The following is a 16,380-nucleotide window of genomic DNA, read 5'->3' as shown; positions in this document are numbered from 1 at the left end:
CACCTCCTGTGTTATTGCCAAAGAGTAAAACCTCAAAAAAATGTGTCAAACACACGCGCGACTTTGCATTTCTCAAAACACAATCGCCAACTCGGACACAACCAGGAGAACAATTCAGCCACCACGCGTGTCCACCTAAAAACATTTTATTTCAACTCTAAAGCTTCTTTTGAACAGGAATACTGCCTGAGACGATACAGCGAGTTTAAGCCGGCGTCGATTTCTAAGGCATCAACAATGTAACCATCGTACTACGCAGGCGCCCACTTACAAACTTAAGCAAAGTATAACAAAGACCATACTCTTAGGTTTTTTCGGTAAAGTCACGTAGGTAAAAATAAATAATAAAAGTAATATAAATAATAATAGAAATAAAATTATAAATCATTATAATTGTATTTCTATTATATTTTTATTATTTTTATTTTTTTACCCGTTTGCGACCCTGGTGCGGCCGGGTACGGAATCAGGTGACCGCCACCTTCACGAGTGTGCACTTCAAATCTTGACTACACACACACCTGCTTTAAAAATGGATTTTACTCCGTTTAACACGTAGGAGGTTTTCGCGACCAATCTTACTCATAAAATTATTTTTTGGGGGTTAAATCGCGCAAGTATAAATGTGTCGTAACCCTCCACCACCCTGCACGGCCAGTAAAGTTTATCGCGTAAACAAAACGCGCCAATTAGTTACTACTTCAACCCACCGGCATGTTGGAGAGTAAATCCACAGCATCTTCTTGGTTCTTTCGGTAAAGTCACGTAGAATGGAAATAATAAAATAATAAAAATAAAACAATAAAATACAATTCTCACGACGTTTCGGCCCCAACGCAAGCAGCCGTCCTCAGGTGAAGAACAGGTGTCAGAAAGACAGCGTCTGTCTTTCTTGCAAACATTTTCTTTCTGACAGACCTGTTCTTCACCTGAGGACGGCTGCTTGCGTTATGGCCGAAACGTCGTGAGAATTATTTTATTATGTTTTATTTGTATTATTTCCATTCTACGTGACTTTACCGAAAGAACCAAGAAGATGAATCCCTGCAGTCACGAAAGCGTTAAATCGAAATCCATAGCATTTACAAAATAGAAAAAAATTGCAAATCTCGTGGATTTAATTTTTATTTGAAGCTTTCGTGACTGCTGGAATCCATACACTTTGGTACCAAAGAGTACTTGTGGATTTACTCACCAACACACCGGTGGGTAGTAGTAGCAGTAAACTGGCACGTTTAATTTACATGACAAACCTTACTGGCTGTGTCAGATGGTGGAGGGTGATGATACAAACTCACCCGATTTATAACCCAACTAGCTGCACTACCCGGCTTCGCCCGGGACTTGGATTCACCACACCCGGCCGCCTTTGTCTCCCCAGTGGCGATGTTCACACACAACACCAGTTACTCGTTTGAGGCTGAGTCGACCTAGGGGAGGCCCAGGACCGGTTAAAATAATCGTCACCGGTGTTGGCCGTGAGCGGGAATCGAACTCGGGTCGCCGGGTTCGTAGCGCGACGTAGCGCTAACCACTACACCACCGCTCCCCCCACACACACACACAGTGCGCTAACCACTACACTACAATGCGTTACGCTTCCACACGCGCGGGTCACGTGACAGATGTGACGTCACAGCTCACTTGCCGTGCAAAAAATCTCTGCATTATTGAGCTCCCCACCCCCCCAAAAAAAAACAAAAGTGTCTTTGTATAATGTTTGCATGGTGTGCAGTCTGGAAAGTACCCACACGGCAAATTTCAAGTTTGTTGCATGTCGTGAAGTACGCCAAACATTTTGAACAGACACACATACTCACAACTTTGCCTTTTAGATCTATGGAGAAAAACCTGTGAGTTATTTTCTGTCTTTCCTTGGTTGACGTCAATTCTTCTTTACATCATTTGCATGCGTAAGCACCCAAAAGAACAATCCTTTAAGGGAGCTTGATACATTTACATTATCATTATTCCACCATTGGAACCTCATATGCTTACCCCGAGCTCTCATACTCTGATGGTGCATTGTCTTTGAGTGGTGCGCCTTTTGGCGTCATCTGGTCCAACACCATGTGAGACTAGGCTCTAAGGAAAGCTGTCTCGGGTGTGGACCAATCAATTTTAAGGACAGTGCATACATTATCAGAGTTGTGTTTTTTGTTTGCATTCCGACTGCAGGTATTGTGGTCAATGCAAACATGACTCCTTGTAAAAAAGGTGTCAGTTTTGTTGCCAGATTAAAGGGTAAAAAAACAATTATCATTATTGTTGTTGTTTGTTATGAGGAGGGGGTAGCAGAATGCTTTCCTGGGGAAAAAGTGCTGCGTCAAGCGAAAAACGCCCTAAGCGTCAAAAACACACAATGCCATCATAACCACTCGTAACAACGTGGAAACCGTGTGACGAGGTGCGATGTCGCCACTACGACTACTGGCAATCATAGCCGAGGTTACGCCGCCACCGTAGCACTCCACCGCGTAGCTCAAGAAAGTAGTTCGTCCTATATTTGAAGCTTTCGTGACTGCAAGGATTCATATTCTTGGGTTTTTTCGGTAAAAGTCACGTAGGTAAAACATTTAAATTTATAAAAGTAAAATAAAATAAAAAAATAAAAATCACTGATTTTTATTTAACTTTATTAATTTAAATTTTTTACCTACGTGACTTTACCGAAAAAACACAAGAATATAAAGTAGTTCGTCGTCCACCGCTCGACAACCACATTATAACGGTGGCCACGATCCGTGTTATAACAGCGGACGCGTCCGGATTGCACCTGCGATTAGTACGGTTAGCTCACGTACGGTCCCAAAGACACTCCACATACATAAGCGCATTATAACGGGGTTGTGCATTATAGCGGCGTGCATTCCACGTCATTATAACGGCGTTCGTTTCCGCGCCGTGTGCGGTTTGCGTCCCACGTTATAACGGTGGGCACGTTCCGCATTGCACCAACTGGCATGGCTGGCTACATACGGTACACGACAGAAGTTCAACATAAAACATACATACACGCGTCATTACGGGTTGTGCGTTACAGCGGCGCTCGCCTCATCGTTATAACAGTGCTCATTCCGCGTCATCATAACAGTGCACGTCTCCATGTTATTGCGGGGGTATCATTGGGAGCGATACGCCATCTCCAATACACACAGCCGGTAGTACCGGCCACGTGTCAATAGGGGGCGAAAGAGGGTCTGAGCCAGAGGTCGCAACCGGGTACCCGATACCCGTACCCTACCCGATACCCGGCTACCCGTACCCGGCCGGGTACGGGTAGCCGTTTGCGACCCTGGTGCGGCCGGGTACGGGTAGGCCGTGAGTCACTGGTGAGTAACCGTTTGTTACTCATTTCGGGTAGGCTACGGGTAGGGAACGGCTACCCGTACCCGGCCGGGTACGGGTACCCATTTGCGACCCTGGTGCGGCAGGGTACGGGTAAGGAATCAAAACCTGTTTGCGACCTCTGGTGTGAAGGGACGTTGGCTCACGGGACCCAACGGAAACCCCTAACGAACGTCATGCCCATTGGTGCAGACCCCAAGAGGGGGCTGGGGGATGACGTCACCCCCAGGCCCTGCTGGAAGGCTCGAGAAGAGAGGTGTGGCCGGGGGCGGAGCCAGCCGAGGCTCGGTATAAAAGCCGGACCTCTGAACGGTCCCGGCAGTTGTCGTCCGCCTGAAGTTCAAGAGCCTCCTGATACCCGGCTACCCGTACCCAGTCGGGTACGGGTACCCGTTTGCGACCCTGGTGCGGCCGGGTACGGGTAGGCCCTGAGTCACTGGTGAGTCACCGTTTGTCACTCATTTCCCAACGTCTTGTCTCTTCTCACAATTCAAGTTCCTAGAATCAACCCACCCGCGCCTGCAACATGGCTTCATCCCAGAGGTCGCAATCGGGTACCCGATACCCGTACCCTACCCGATACCCGGCCAGGTACGGGTAGCCGGGTATGGGGTAGGGTACGGGTATCCGTTTTCGACCCTGGTGCGGCCGGGTACGGGTAAGGAATCAACACCCGTTTGCGACCTCTGGTGTAGGGTTATATCGTAGGCAGGAGGAGATACCTCCCTAGCGTATCGGCTGGAAAGGGTCCTTACCCCTTTGTGTTCTACAGTTGTTAATGTTACTAATAAACGAGTTGCCTCAAAGAAAGCTTCCTCCCGTTTGTACCCACGACATTATAACGAGCGTGGCACTTGGTCTGCATTATTGTAGATCAGGGGCGGGGAACATTTTTTCTGCCAAGCGCCATTTGGATATTTGTAACATCATTCACGGGCCATACAAAATGATCAACTTAAAAATCAGCCCATTATATTTGGTCAAACGTTTCATTAACTCGCCCCTAATGCGATGGCTGGAACTGCTTCTCTTTGGCGAGGCGTGTGGTGATGTTAGCTGGTATTGATGATGATGTTGCTGGTACTCGCAACTGCTTTTCCAAGTTTGCTCCGAGATTTATTGAATTTCGAGTCCCGCCTGCGGTTGCCTTGGCAGGGCCACACCAAATGATGTTTCCCACCCCTGTTATAAAGGGAGGTGCTCTTTGCGCGTTCTCACGACACGCCCCGGGGATTGACGGAGAGAACGACGCTCACGGCCACCACAGCCACCGGGAGACACTGAAGGAGTCGGCATCACGGCCCACCGTCCGTAGATCCCCTCGACTAATTTGTCCCACCTGTCAATGAAGCTGCAGTCACTCCGTCATTCGACTGCAGGACTACGCCTCTTTGTAACGGCGCCACTGCCTCCTGGAATGCCATTTCGTTAGCGACGTCCTTTTTGTCCTGGAGGAAAATTCCTGCGTGGATCGGCCCAAGTAATGGAAGAAAGTAGACCCAATATATGGGCCTCTGTGCGAGTCTATGGGCCTCTATATTAGCCTATGGGTCTGTGTGAAACTGTAGGTCGCTCCGTGAGTCTGTGGGTCTCTATATTAGTCTATGGGTCTCTATATTAGTCTATGGGTCTCTGTGTGAGACAGTCACTGTGTGAGTCTATGGGTCTCTGTGCGAGTCTGTGGGTCTCTGTGCGAGTCTGTGGGTCTCTGTGCGAGTCTGTGGGTCTCTGTGCGAGTCTGTGGGTCTCTGTGCGAGTCTGTGGGTCTCTGTGCGAGTCTGTGGGTCTCTGTGCGAGTCTGTGGGTCAATGCGAGTCTGTGGGTCTCTGTGCGAGTCTGTGGGTCTCTGTGCGAGTCTGTGGGTCTCTGTGCGAGTCTGTGGGTCTCTGTGCGAGTCTGTGGGTCTCTGCGCGAGTCTGTGGGTCTCTGCGCGAGTCTGTGGATCTCTGCGCGAGTCTGTGGGTCTCTGTGTGATGAGTCTATGGGTCTCTGTGTGATGAGTCTGTGGGTCTCTGTGTGATGAGTCTGTGGGTCTCTGTGTGGGTGAGTCTGTGGGCCTCTGTGCGAGTCTGTGGGTAGATATATCAGTCTATTAACAGCCACCAGATATTTGGAATCAAAAACATTCAACATAGCTGCCCCAAAGTGTTTCTAACCACTCAGTTCCATCTCTTGGCATCTCTGTTCTGCCAACCTTCTGTCCTGATTTCAAAAGACTTATTAAAATCACGCACATTTAATCGTGCATGCATAAGTGCCATTATTTGTTGTGGTTTGTGTTTTGTGTAAATCTTTAATTCGTGGAATGCTTTGATGTTGTCTGCCACCCGAGTTGCCCTTGAAAAAGAGCTTCCAAGCCCAGTGGGCTTTACTCAGGAAGAAAACTCTCCTGGTTCTGACTTTTAAGTGCGTGAGTGAGTGGATAAATGGGTGAGTGAGTGGGTGAGCGGTAATACAAGCGTGTGTGATGACGCTGTGTGATGCATCAGCACTCACTCACAAACTCACCCATAATTCCATCTCTTCTCCAGCCCCTCCCATTCACTCACCCACTCATCCACCCACCCACCTACCTACCCACTCACTCACTCACCCACCCACCTACCCACTCACCCATTCATCCACCCACCTACCTACCCACTCACCCACCCACCTACCTACCCACTCACTCATCCACCCACCCACCCATCTACCCACTCACTCACTCAATCACTCATCCACCCACCCACCTACCTACCCACTCACTCATCCACCCACCCACCTACCTACCCACTCATCCACCCACCCACCCACCTACCCACTCACCCACTCACCCACCCACCTACCCACCTACCCACTCACCCACTCATCAGTCCACCTCTCCTCCAGCCCGTGCTACGAAGCTGACGACGACGCCGTGGCCCTGGCTAGGGCGGCTCGCAGCTCTGCCACCTCGCGTTTGAGCGCCGCATTCTGGCTCTCCAGGAAGGCAGCTCGCACCGCTATCTGGTTCTCCTTGAAGCGCCGGGCCTCCCGCGAGCGCTGTGCCGCACGGTTGTTCTTGGTGCGTCGCTGCCAGTACTTCTCGTCCTACGGGCAGCGTGGGGGGCGCGGGGCGGGGTTATGGTGGTTGCCGGCCTTCATCGGCGCTGCTGCTGCTGAGCGATGGTGGTGGCGATGGTGCTGGAGGTGGTAATGGTGGTAGGTGGTGATGATGGTGCAACTCGCTAACAGCACTTGCCCCTACAGCCTGGTAGAGGCTACACAGTGGAGCTTTGTCTTTAGTGGTGGTGGCGATGGTGGTGGTAATGGTGGTGGTGATGGTGCAACTCGCTAACAGCACTTGCCCCTACAGCCTGGTAGAGGCTACACAGTGGAGCTTTGTCTTTAGTGGTAATGGTGGTGGTGGTGGTAGTGGTAGTGATGGAGGATGAGGTGCTACTTACTAACAGCACTTGCCCCAATAGTCTGTTCAGGCTATACGGGGGATCTTCGTCTTTGTCTCTGCGTGTGTCTGAGCCACAAATTGTAGCTTAACCAAGAGTCCGATATGATTATTAGCACGTGGAGATCATCCCGTGGAGAAAAGTCCTTCAAAAGGAGCGATGGTAGTTCTAAACGTGGAGGACCTCACGTGACCACCACGGGGAGAGAGACACGCAAACTCCAAATCTACAGCAGCAGCAGGCGTCATCAGGGTCGGGATTGAACCCACGACCTCCCGCACACCAGGCGAGGTAGTTAACATCTCCTAGCCCAGAGGTCGCAACCGGGTACCCGATACCCGTACCCTACGCGATACCCGGCTACCTGTACCCGGCCGGGTACGGCTACCCATTTGCGACCCTGGTGCGGCCGGGTACGGGTAAGGAATCAAAACCCGTTTGCGACCTCTGTCCTAGCCACACTGGTACCCTCGGCTTAGTAGGCCTTACCTGTTCAAATAAAAAGTAGTTCATAGTTAAATAGTTTCACAATCTATACGGTTCTCTTCCCTCCATCCCCCCCCATCCCACGTGCACCCCCCCCCCATCCACCCCCATCCCCCCCCCACCCCACCCCCACCCCACCCCCACCCCCCCTACCTTGCGGTCGTCAGGCACGTAAACCTTGCGAGCCTTCTTCACGATGGGCTGTGGCTTGAGCTCGTCCGGTGAGAAGCGGCGACGCCGCGGGTCGAAGGGCTCCTGGCCCGGCACGGTGGACAGCGCCACGTCCGTGGGGCTCGCCACAAACTCCACCTTTACCTCCACCTCGTCGTCCACCTCGGCGTCCACCTCCTCGCCCTCCGGCGCCGGCCGCCGTGGCTTCTTGGCGGCTATCGCCGTGGGATCCATGCTGCTGGGTTTGGTTGACGACGACGACGGTGGTGACGGTGGTGACAGTGGCGATGGTGGCGGTCGGTGTCGTGGTGACGAGGAGGAGTTGTCTGGACCACCGCCGCTGCTGCTTCTGCCCGTGACGTCAGCTGCTCTGTCGCCTGTAGGAGTGTACGCAGGAGGTCATGGGTTCGATCACAGACCCCGACGGTGTTTGTTGTTTTTCGATGTAAAGCTTCTTTCGTGACTGCAGGGATTCATCTTCTTGGTTCTTTCGGTAAAGTCACGTAGAAGGGAAATAATAAAATAATAAAAATAAAACATAAATATGCTAAATTCCTCTTGATATGCAAATTATTTTGTCAAGGCGCACTTCCCCCCTTCCAACCCAGATTAAATATACGCTCCAAGCCTGGTGGTGTTTCATTCAGACGCTGTCTCCCCGACAGACCTGGTCTTCACCTGAGGACGGCTGCTTGCGTTGTGGCCGAAACGTCGTGAGAATTATTTTATTATGTTTTATTTTTATTATTTTATTATTTCCCTTCTACGTGACTTTACCGAAAAAACCAAGAAGGTGTTTATTGTATATGTGGAGTTTGTATGTTCTCCCCGTGCGCGTGTCTCCGTGCATCTTGCCAGCCTGTCAGAAGCGCTATGGTGACATCACCACTACTTAGTGGCGAATGGCGGTTGTTTTTGTCTGCGTGTGTATCTCCGTATGTCTCGGGCACCACGGTGGTGAGATGTTATCTCCCTCGCCTCGTATACAGCAGGTCGTGGGTCCCATCCCTGCTGCTGTATATTTGGAACTTGCATAACTCTCTCTCCCTCCCCGTGACTGAGTGGATTTTTCTCCGGGTCCTCCGGTTTTCCCCTGGACATTCAGAATCAACGTCACGCGTTTTACCGAATTTGGCTGCTATACATTCCCACCTGATGACAAGCCACCACTTGGTTGAGCCATCATTCGTGAGGGCCGGGGTCGCTAAGATAAATTAGTCTACGAGTTTAAGAGCAGTTTATGGTTCTCGCTCGTGCCGTTTAAAAAAAATTTGAGGATTTTCTTGGTGCTGGTTTCAGCAGCAGCGGCACTACACACGCAAATTACTCGGTTTTGACGAGACAGCGTGGCATCAGCAGTCAGGAACTAGAACCCAGTTTCCTAAGGAGAGAGAAAGAGGGTCCTAGTCTCTGTGACATCTGCCAGCTCGCCAGCATTTACTGATGCCGACTCTGGTTCTGCTGATGAGACGATGCATGTCAACACCTTGCCCATACACACGTGGGCAGTTAACCAGCATTGTTCAAGGATGTGTGCATGTGCCTATGTTGGACTTCTTTGACACCGTACGTAGCCAACCGGGCTAATTGGAGGTGCGGGGGAAGGACAACAAACAAAACACAAAAAGCAGTGATAAGTGAATTTTCAATATAGATGATGATTTACAATTGCATAGCTGCAACAGTGTGTGCATGTCACTGATCCTTCAGGTGAGTGAGTGAGAGAATGAGTGAGTGTCTGAATCTCACCGTGCGTGAGTCTGCGAGTGAGTGAGCAAGTGAGAGAATGAGTTAGTGTCTGAATCTCACCGTGCGTGAGTCTGCGAGTGAGTGAGGGAGTGAGAGAATGAGTGTCTGAATCTCACCGTGCGTGAGTCTGCGAGTGAGTGAGCGAGTGAGAGAATGAGTGAGTGTCTGAATCTCACCGTGCGTGAGTCTGCGAGTGAGTGAGTGAGAGAATGAGTGAGTGTCTGAGTCTCACCGTGCGTGAGTCTGCGAGTGAGTAAGTGAGAGGGTGAATCTCACCGATCCTATTGATAGAGTGAATCTGTGCGTGAGTCTGCGAGTGAGTGAGCGAGTGAGAGAATGAGTGAGTGTCTGAATCTCACCGTGCGTGAGTCTGCGAGTGAGTGAGTGAGAGAATGAGTGAGTGTCTGAATCTCACCGCGCGTGAGTGTGCGAGTGAGTGAGCGAGTGAGAGAATGAGTTAGTGTCTGAATCTCACCGTGCGTGAGTCTGCGAGTGAGTGAGGGAGTGAGAGAATGAGTGAGTGTCTGAATCTCACCGTGCGTGAGTCTGCGAGTGAGTGAGCGAGTGAGAGAATGAGTGAGTGTCTGAATCTCACCGTGCGTGAGTCTGCGAGTGAGTGAGCGAGCGAGAGAATGAGTGAGTGTCTGAATCTCACCGTGCGTGAGTCTGCGAGTGAGTGAGAGAATGAGTGAGTGTCTGAATCTCACCGTGCGCGAGTCTGCGAGTGAGTGAGTGAGTGAGTGAGTGAGAGAATGAGTGAGTGTCTGAGTCTCACCGTGCGTGAGTCTGCGAGTGAGTAAGTGAGAGGGTGAATCTCACCGATCCTATTGATAGAGTGAATCTGTGCGTGAGTCTGCGAGTGAGTGAGTGAGAGAGTGAATCTCACCAATCCTACTTCTCTCGCCCGCATCTCCCCCTCCTCCCGCCCCTCCCCCTCCCTCGCTCCCACCGCTGGTGTCCACCTCGAATCCGTCGAGGCCCAGGCCCGTGAGCTCCTCCTGCGACAAGAAGTCGTCCAGGTCCATGTACTCCAGGGTGAAGGCGTGGCCGTCGTAGGGGATCGTGCGGTCCCAGATGGCGGGGCCCAGGAAGGCCGCTCGCGCCACACTGGCGGCAATCCCACGGTCCCCCGAGGGGTCCGGGGGTGGGGGGGCGGAGGAGGGAGGGGGGAGAGCCCCCCCCCTCGGGGACACCTCACCGCCCATCCCCAGCACGACCTCCGCAATCAGCTTCTTCTCATCGTCGCCTGCATCGCGTGCGGAGGTTGGAGGGGTTACGGGGTGGGGTGGGCAGGGTGGAGTGGTACGGGAGGGGGGGGGGGTACAAGAGAGGAATTGAGCGTTAGCCGGGAGGGACCACGAAACACCTGCGGCGATGGATGGCGGAACAACAGCCTAACAACGAACCCTCGACCCATGATAAACGTTTTTTTGGGTTTAGATCGCGTTATTTATAAATGTGTCGTAACCCTCCACCACCCGACACGGCCAATCAGCAAAAAAAGTTCTAGATTTGAAGCTTTCGTGACTGCAAGGATTCATACTCTTAGGTTTTTTTCGGTAAAGTCACGTAGGTAAAAAATAAAAAAATATATTATTAAAATTAAAATAATAGAAATTATATTATTTATAGTATTTTGATTATTTATTTTTATTTTTACCTACGTGACTTTACCGAAAAAACCTGAGAGTAGTAAAAAATGTGTCACGTTAACAAAAGACAAATAGTTCACTACTTTAGACCTACTTTAGCCCTCTTTAGCTTTAAAGCTAAAGTATCGATTTAAAGCTTTCGTGACTGCAGGGATTCATCTGCTTGGTTCTTTCGGTAAAGTCACGTAGAAGGGAAATAATAAAATAATAAAAATAAAACATAATAAAATACAATTCTCACGACGTTTCGGCCCCAACGCAAGCAGCCGTCCTCAGGTGAAGAACAGGGCTGTCGGAAAGACAGCGTCTGAATGAACACCGCCAAGCTTGGCAGCGTATATTTAAGCTGCTGGGTTAGGGGGCGTTTGCATTGCGCGTTCTAATGGAGCGGTGCTCCGGAGGGCGGAGGAGCGACGCTCACAACAACGAGCGAAGCACTAGGAGGCTAAAATGCAGCAGGTAGGGGGCACAGATGGTGCAGCTACCAGTCGTCTCAGTCAGTCACCCCATGGCATATGCTGGGTCTGTACACCTGGGTCTGTCCCGTGACCTCCTGCCAGGGAGTCTTGGACACTTCACGTGGCCTCGGAGTCGGCCTAGCCGGGGCATCATCGCTGTGGCGTCGTCACCACCACATCGTGGCGAATAGCGGCTGTTGTTCGTATTGTTCGTGTTTGAGTGGGGGTGTGAGTGGGGGGGGGGGGGGTGTGTGAGTGAGGTGTGTGTGAGTGGTGTGTGTGTGTGAGGGTGGAAGGGGTGTGAGTGTGGGGTGTGTGTGAGTGGGGTGGGTGTGTGAGTGAGGGGGTGTGTGTGTGTGTGAGTGCGGTGTGTGTGCGAGTGGGGTGTGTGTGTGAGTGGGGGGGGGGGGGGTGAGTGAGGGGGTGTGTGTGTGAGTGAGTGCGGTGTGTGTGAGTGAGTGGGGTGTGTGTGAGTGAGGGGGTGTGTGTATGAGTGAGTGCGGTGTGTGTGCGAGTGGGGTGTGTGTGCGAGTGGGGTGTGTGTGTGAGTGGGGGGGGGGGGTGAGTGAGGGGGTGTGTGTGTGAGTGAGTGCGGTGTGTGTGAGTGAGTGGGGTGTGTGAGTGGGGTGTGTGTGAGTGGGGTGTGTGTGAGTGAGTGGGGTGTGTGAGTGAGTGGGGTGTGTGAGTGAGTGGTGTGTGTGTGAGTGGGGTGTGTGTGAGTGAGTGGGGTGTGTGTGTGCGTTAGTGGGGTGTGTGTGTGTGGGGGGGTGTGTGTGAGTGAGTGGGGTGTGTGCGAGTGGGGTGTGTGTGTGTGTGTGCGTGAGTGGGGTGTGTGTGTGAGTGAGTGGTTTGTGTGTGCGAGTGAGTGGGGTGTGTGTGTGAGTGGGGGGGGGGGGGTGCGTGAGTGGGGTGTGTGTGTGAGTGGGGGGTGTGTGTGAGTGGGGGTGTGTGTGAGTGAGTGGTGTGTGTGTGTGAGTGTGTCTGTGTGAGTGGTGTGTGTGAGTGAGTGTGTGTATGTGAGCGGGTGTGTGTGAGTGGGGTGTGTGTGAGTGAGTGGTGTGTGTGTGTGAGGTGTGTGTGTGAGGTGTGCGTGTGAGTGGGGTGTGTGAGTGGGGTGTATGAGTGGTGTGTGTGTGTGCGCGAGTGTGTGTGTGTGAGCGGGGTGTGTGTGAGTGAGTGGTGTGTGAGTGAGTGGTGTGTGAGTGAGGGGGGTGTGTGTGAGAGGGGTGTGTATGAGTGAGTGGTGTGTGTGTGAGTGGTGTGTATGAGTGAGTGGGGTGTGTGTGCGAGTGAGTGGGGTGTGTGTGTGAGTGAGTGGTGTGTGTGTGTGAGTGAGTGGTGTGTGTGTGTGGGGTGTGTGTGTGTGTGAGTGGGGTGTGTGTGAGCGTGGTGTGCGAATGAATGAATACGCTGCCAACCGCCACAGCCGCTGGGCAAATGGAATGAGTGCAAAGCGTTCTTGGCAGGGTACAGCCTGCCGGCACCGCACGCATAACCACAGCCCTTTACGTAAGAGCCGGGACTCGCACGGCAGACAGGATCCACAATGGTCGTGTGATTAGCTGCGATCCAGCAGCTGAACAAAAACGTGGGTTCCTGTTACAGAGGCACTGTCTGCCTCCCTCTCGCTCAGGCGTGCAGCTGAAAAACACGACACAAAAGTGTAGTATATAGACGTGTAGTGTATAGTGTAGTGTATAGTGTAGTGTTTAGTGTAGTGTTTAGTGCAGTGTAACGTATAGTGTATAGTAGTGTAGTGTATCGTGTAGTGTAGTGTATAGTGTAGTGTAATAATGTAGTGTATAGTGTATCGTGTAGTGTATAGTGTAGTGTAATAATGTAGTGTATAGTTTAGTGTATTGTGTAGTGTATAGTGTAGTGTTATAATGTAGTGTAATAATGTAGTGTAATAATGTAGTGTATAGTGCAGTGTATAGTGTCGTGTAATGTAGTGTAATAGTGCAGTGTATACTGTAGTATATAGTGTAGTGTATAGTTGCTATAATTTATTCTGCTCCTTGCAGATTCCTATCTCTTATTAATTTCCCATCTGCGCCTACCCCCCACCCCTCAGTCCTCCCCGGGACGTTCCCCTCCTCCTCCTCGCTCCTTACGTAACCGGGCACGGGGCGACGAAACTGCACGCGGTCGAGGGAAAAAAAATAAAAAGAAACATTCAGTCGTCACGACTTGGGGGGAGCCAGAGGCGCTCTTCCTCAGCGGAGTTCGCTGGCGAGGCCGGTCTACGCAAACCCCCTCCCCGCACACACACACACACAGACACACACAGACACACACACAGACAGCCACACACACACAGACAGTCACACACAGACACACAAGCGCTGTTGGTAGCGAGTAGGAACAGCAATTAATTGGGCACCGCCAGTGTCTTGGAGATAACTACCTCGCCTGGTGTATACACTATCAACACATCACAATTCACCATATTGTAAACAAAGACCATTTAGGTTTAAAATCATATATTTGATACTGTGCGGTATTAAAGTAAATAAAAACCGACACAAATAATAGAAGCGTCACCATTGGAACCTCCTTTGCCAGCAGCAAAATATGATAATTGGTTTTTTGCCCTTTTATCTGGCAACAAAACTGACACCTTTTTTATACAAGGAGTCATGTTTGCATTGACCACAATACCTGCGGTCGGAATGCAAACAAAAAACACAACTCTGATAATGTATGCACTGTCCTTGAAATTGATTGGTCCACACTCGAGACAGCTTTTCTTAGAGCCTAGTCTCACATGGTGTTGGACCAGATGACGCCAAAAGGCACCAGATAAAAGGGTAAAAAAAAAACAATTCTCAATAGAAGCGTCGTGTCGTTTCAACGAATATCTTCACGCTCGCCAGCGGAGTCTTGGCTGCAGTCGTGAGGTCGCATTGCCCACCAGACGCCACGGCTCTGGACACGGCGATTGGCCCAGGCGGATGTCGACAGTCATCAGAGGTCGCAACCGGGTACCCGATACCCGTACCCTACCCGATACCCAGCTACCCGTACCCGGCTTCCTAATATTGGAAGGAAGAGCGTTCCAGACGGCCGCAGAAGTGCATCTGAAAGTGCCGCACGATACAAAAGTATATAAGTTCAAATTGCATCAGTACACCAATTACAAAGCTTTGGCAAGGAAGAAAAACAACAACAGTCCCAGGCCACACCAAGACAACAACAACAACAGTCCCAGACCACACCAAGACAACAACAACAGTCCCAGACCACACCAAGACAACAACAACCCAGGCCACACCAAGACAACAACAACAACAGTCCCAGACCATCCCAAGACAACAACAGTCCCAGACCACACCAAGACAACAACACATCGCCCTGCAAAAACAAATCTACAAGAACATTGAACTATCGATAACAACACGGGGAGTGAGGGGTAATCATTATTTTTGTTATTACATTGGCGTGCCTTAGACTGGCTCTGTGAGCCTCGGGGTGCTTGGTGGTGTGGGTGCACGCGATCGGAGCCAAATGCTGAAATAAATGCCAAGCCATGTGGTGTGGCCCAAACTATGAAATATATTACAGATGCGGTTTCAGACCACGGCATGAAATCACCCACTCGCTTGCCAACTCACTCACCCAGTAACTCAGTCAGTCACCCAGTCACTCACCCAACTCATTCACTCAGTCACCCACTCAATCACTCACCCAGTAACTCAGTCAGTCACCCAGTCACTCACCCACTCACTCATTCACTCACTCACCCACTCAACCAACTCATTCACTCAGTCACCCACTCACCCACTCAATCACTCACTCACTCAGTAACTCAGTCAGTCACCCAGTCACTCACCCACTCACTCAACCAACTCATTCACTCAGTCACCCACTCACTCACCCAGTAACTCAGTCAGTCACCCAGTCACTCAACCTCTTAATCATTCACTCAGTCACCCACTCAATCACTCACTCACCCACTCACTCAATCACTCACTCACCCACTAACTCAGTCAGTCAGTCACCCAGTCACTCACCCTCTTACTCATTCACTCAGCCACCCACTCACTCACCCACCCACTCACCCAATAACTCAGTCAGTCACCCAGTCACTCACCCTCTTACTCATTCACTCAGTCACCCACTCAATCACTCACTAACTCACCCACTCACTCACCCAGTCACCCGCTCACTCATCCAGTCACCCTCTTACTCATTCTCTCAGTCAACCACTTATTCATTCACCCACTCACCCACCCACTCACTCATTCGCTTAAAGAGATACACAGAGGCAGGAGACTTAGAGACCCACACACAGAGCCATGGCACCATCTATCCCAATACTTGACTCCCTCTCACTTTCAATTGACTACCAACTCCTAACTTGTTACTGTTACCAGGTAAGGCCGCACTGAGCGATGTAGTTCTTCTTCAGAAGCGACCTGACCCAGCAAAGTGGCTTATCATGTGGAAATATCTGTCAGCCAGATACTCTTAAAACGCGTGACGTTCATTCTAAATATGGAGGGGAAACAATCCCACGCGACCACGGGGAGAGAGAAAGAGACAGAGACATACAAACTCCAAAAATACACGAGGCGTTATCAGGGTCGGATTCGAGCCCACGACCTCCTGCATCGCAGGCAATGGAGTTAACATCTCCTAGCCACCGTGGCCTGCAGCAGCAGCCACCCACCCGCACGCCCGCTCGCTCTGTTTGACGAAAGCAGCGTCCGGTCTTCATGGCAGCCAACGTTTAAACATCTTTTAACTGCTCACAAAATGAAAATTTGCGGTAAAAATATTGGAGTCGAGGCCTAGCCAACCGCCTCCCCCCACGCTTGCCTAGCCGCGCCGGCCGCCCCGAGCCTCACCGTCATCGGCGTCTCCCGCCGGCAGCAGCGCGGGCCGCTGCTGCAAGCTCTCGAGCAGCGCTCTGAGGACCCTGCTGCCGAACGGCGACTCGGGCCGCGCGACGTCGTTCGTGTCGGCGGCGTCGGTGCTCATGGCGCCGCTTCGCTCCGTGGTCTCGGACCTCTGAGGCGGCGGTGGAGGCAGAATCAGAGTGGCCGGAGCTGCCAGCAATGGAGGGGCGGGGGGGTCTCAGTGTTGACA

The 16,380-nt window shown here is 51.3% G+C and overlaps 1 protein-coding gene across 3 annotated transcripts in view; it reads right to left on the bottom strand.

The window, feature by feature from the left end:
• LOC144953280 (thyrotroph embryonic factor-like) overlaps window positions 1-16,380 on the bottom strand; it is a 24,260-nt gene extending 7,880 nt beyond the window's left edge. The window contains exons 1-4 of one of the 3 annotated variants that reach the window (XM_078883851.1): window positions 16,140-16,380; window positions 10,066-10,425; window positions 7,413-7,807; window positions 6,190-6,417 (exon numbers count right to left, since the gene is read on the bottom strand). In XM_078883851.1, coding sequence (XP_078739977.1) covers window positions 6,223-6,417; window positions 7,413-7,807; window positions 10,066-10,425; window positions 16,140-16,272 — 1,083 coding nt within the window. In that variant the 5' untranslated portion in view covers window positions 16,273-16,380 and the 3' untranslated portion in view covers window positions 6,190-6,222. Of the gene's footprint in view, window positions 1-130; window positions 6,418-7,412; window positions 7,808-10,065; window positions 10,426-16,139 lie in introns of those variants that run through there. The other 2 variants (XM_078883850.1, XM_078883852.1) reach the window with 2 other exon arrangements.

Source organism: Lampetra fluviatilis, chromosome 73, assembly GCF_964198595.1.
Source record: "Lampetra fluviatilis chromosome 73, kcLamFluv1.1, whole genome shotgun sequence".
Taxonomy (NCBI): Eukaryota; Metazoa; Chordata; class Hyperoartia; order Petromyzontiformes; family Petromyzontidae; genus Lampetra; species Lampetra fluviatilis.
The sequence above is the reverse complement of the archived record's forward strand: the minus strand, read 5'-3'. Positions and strand labels throughout refer to the sequence as shown.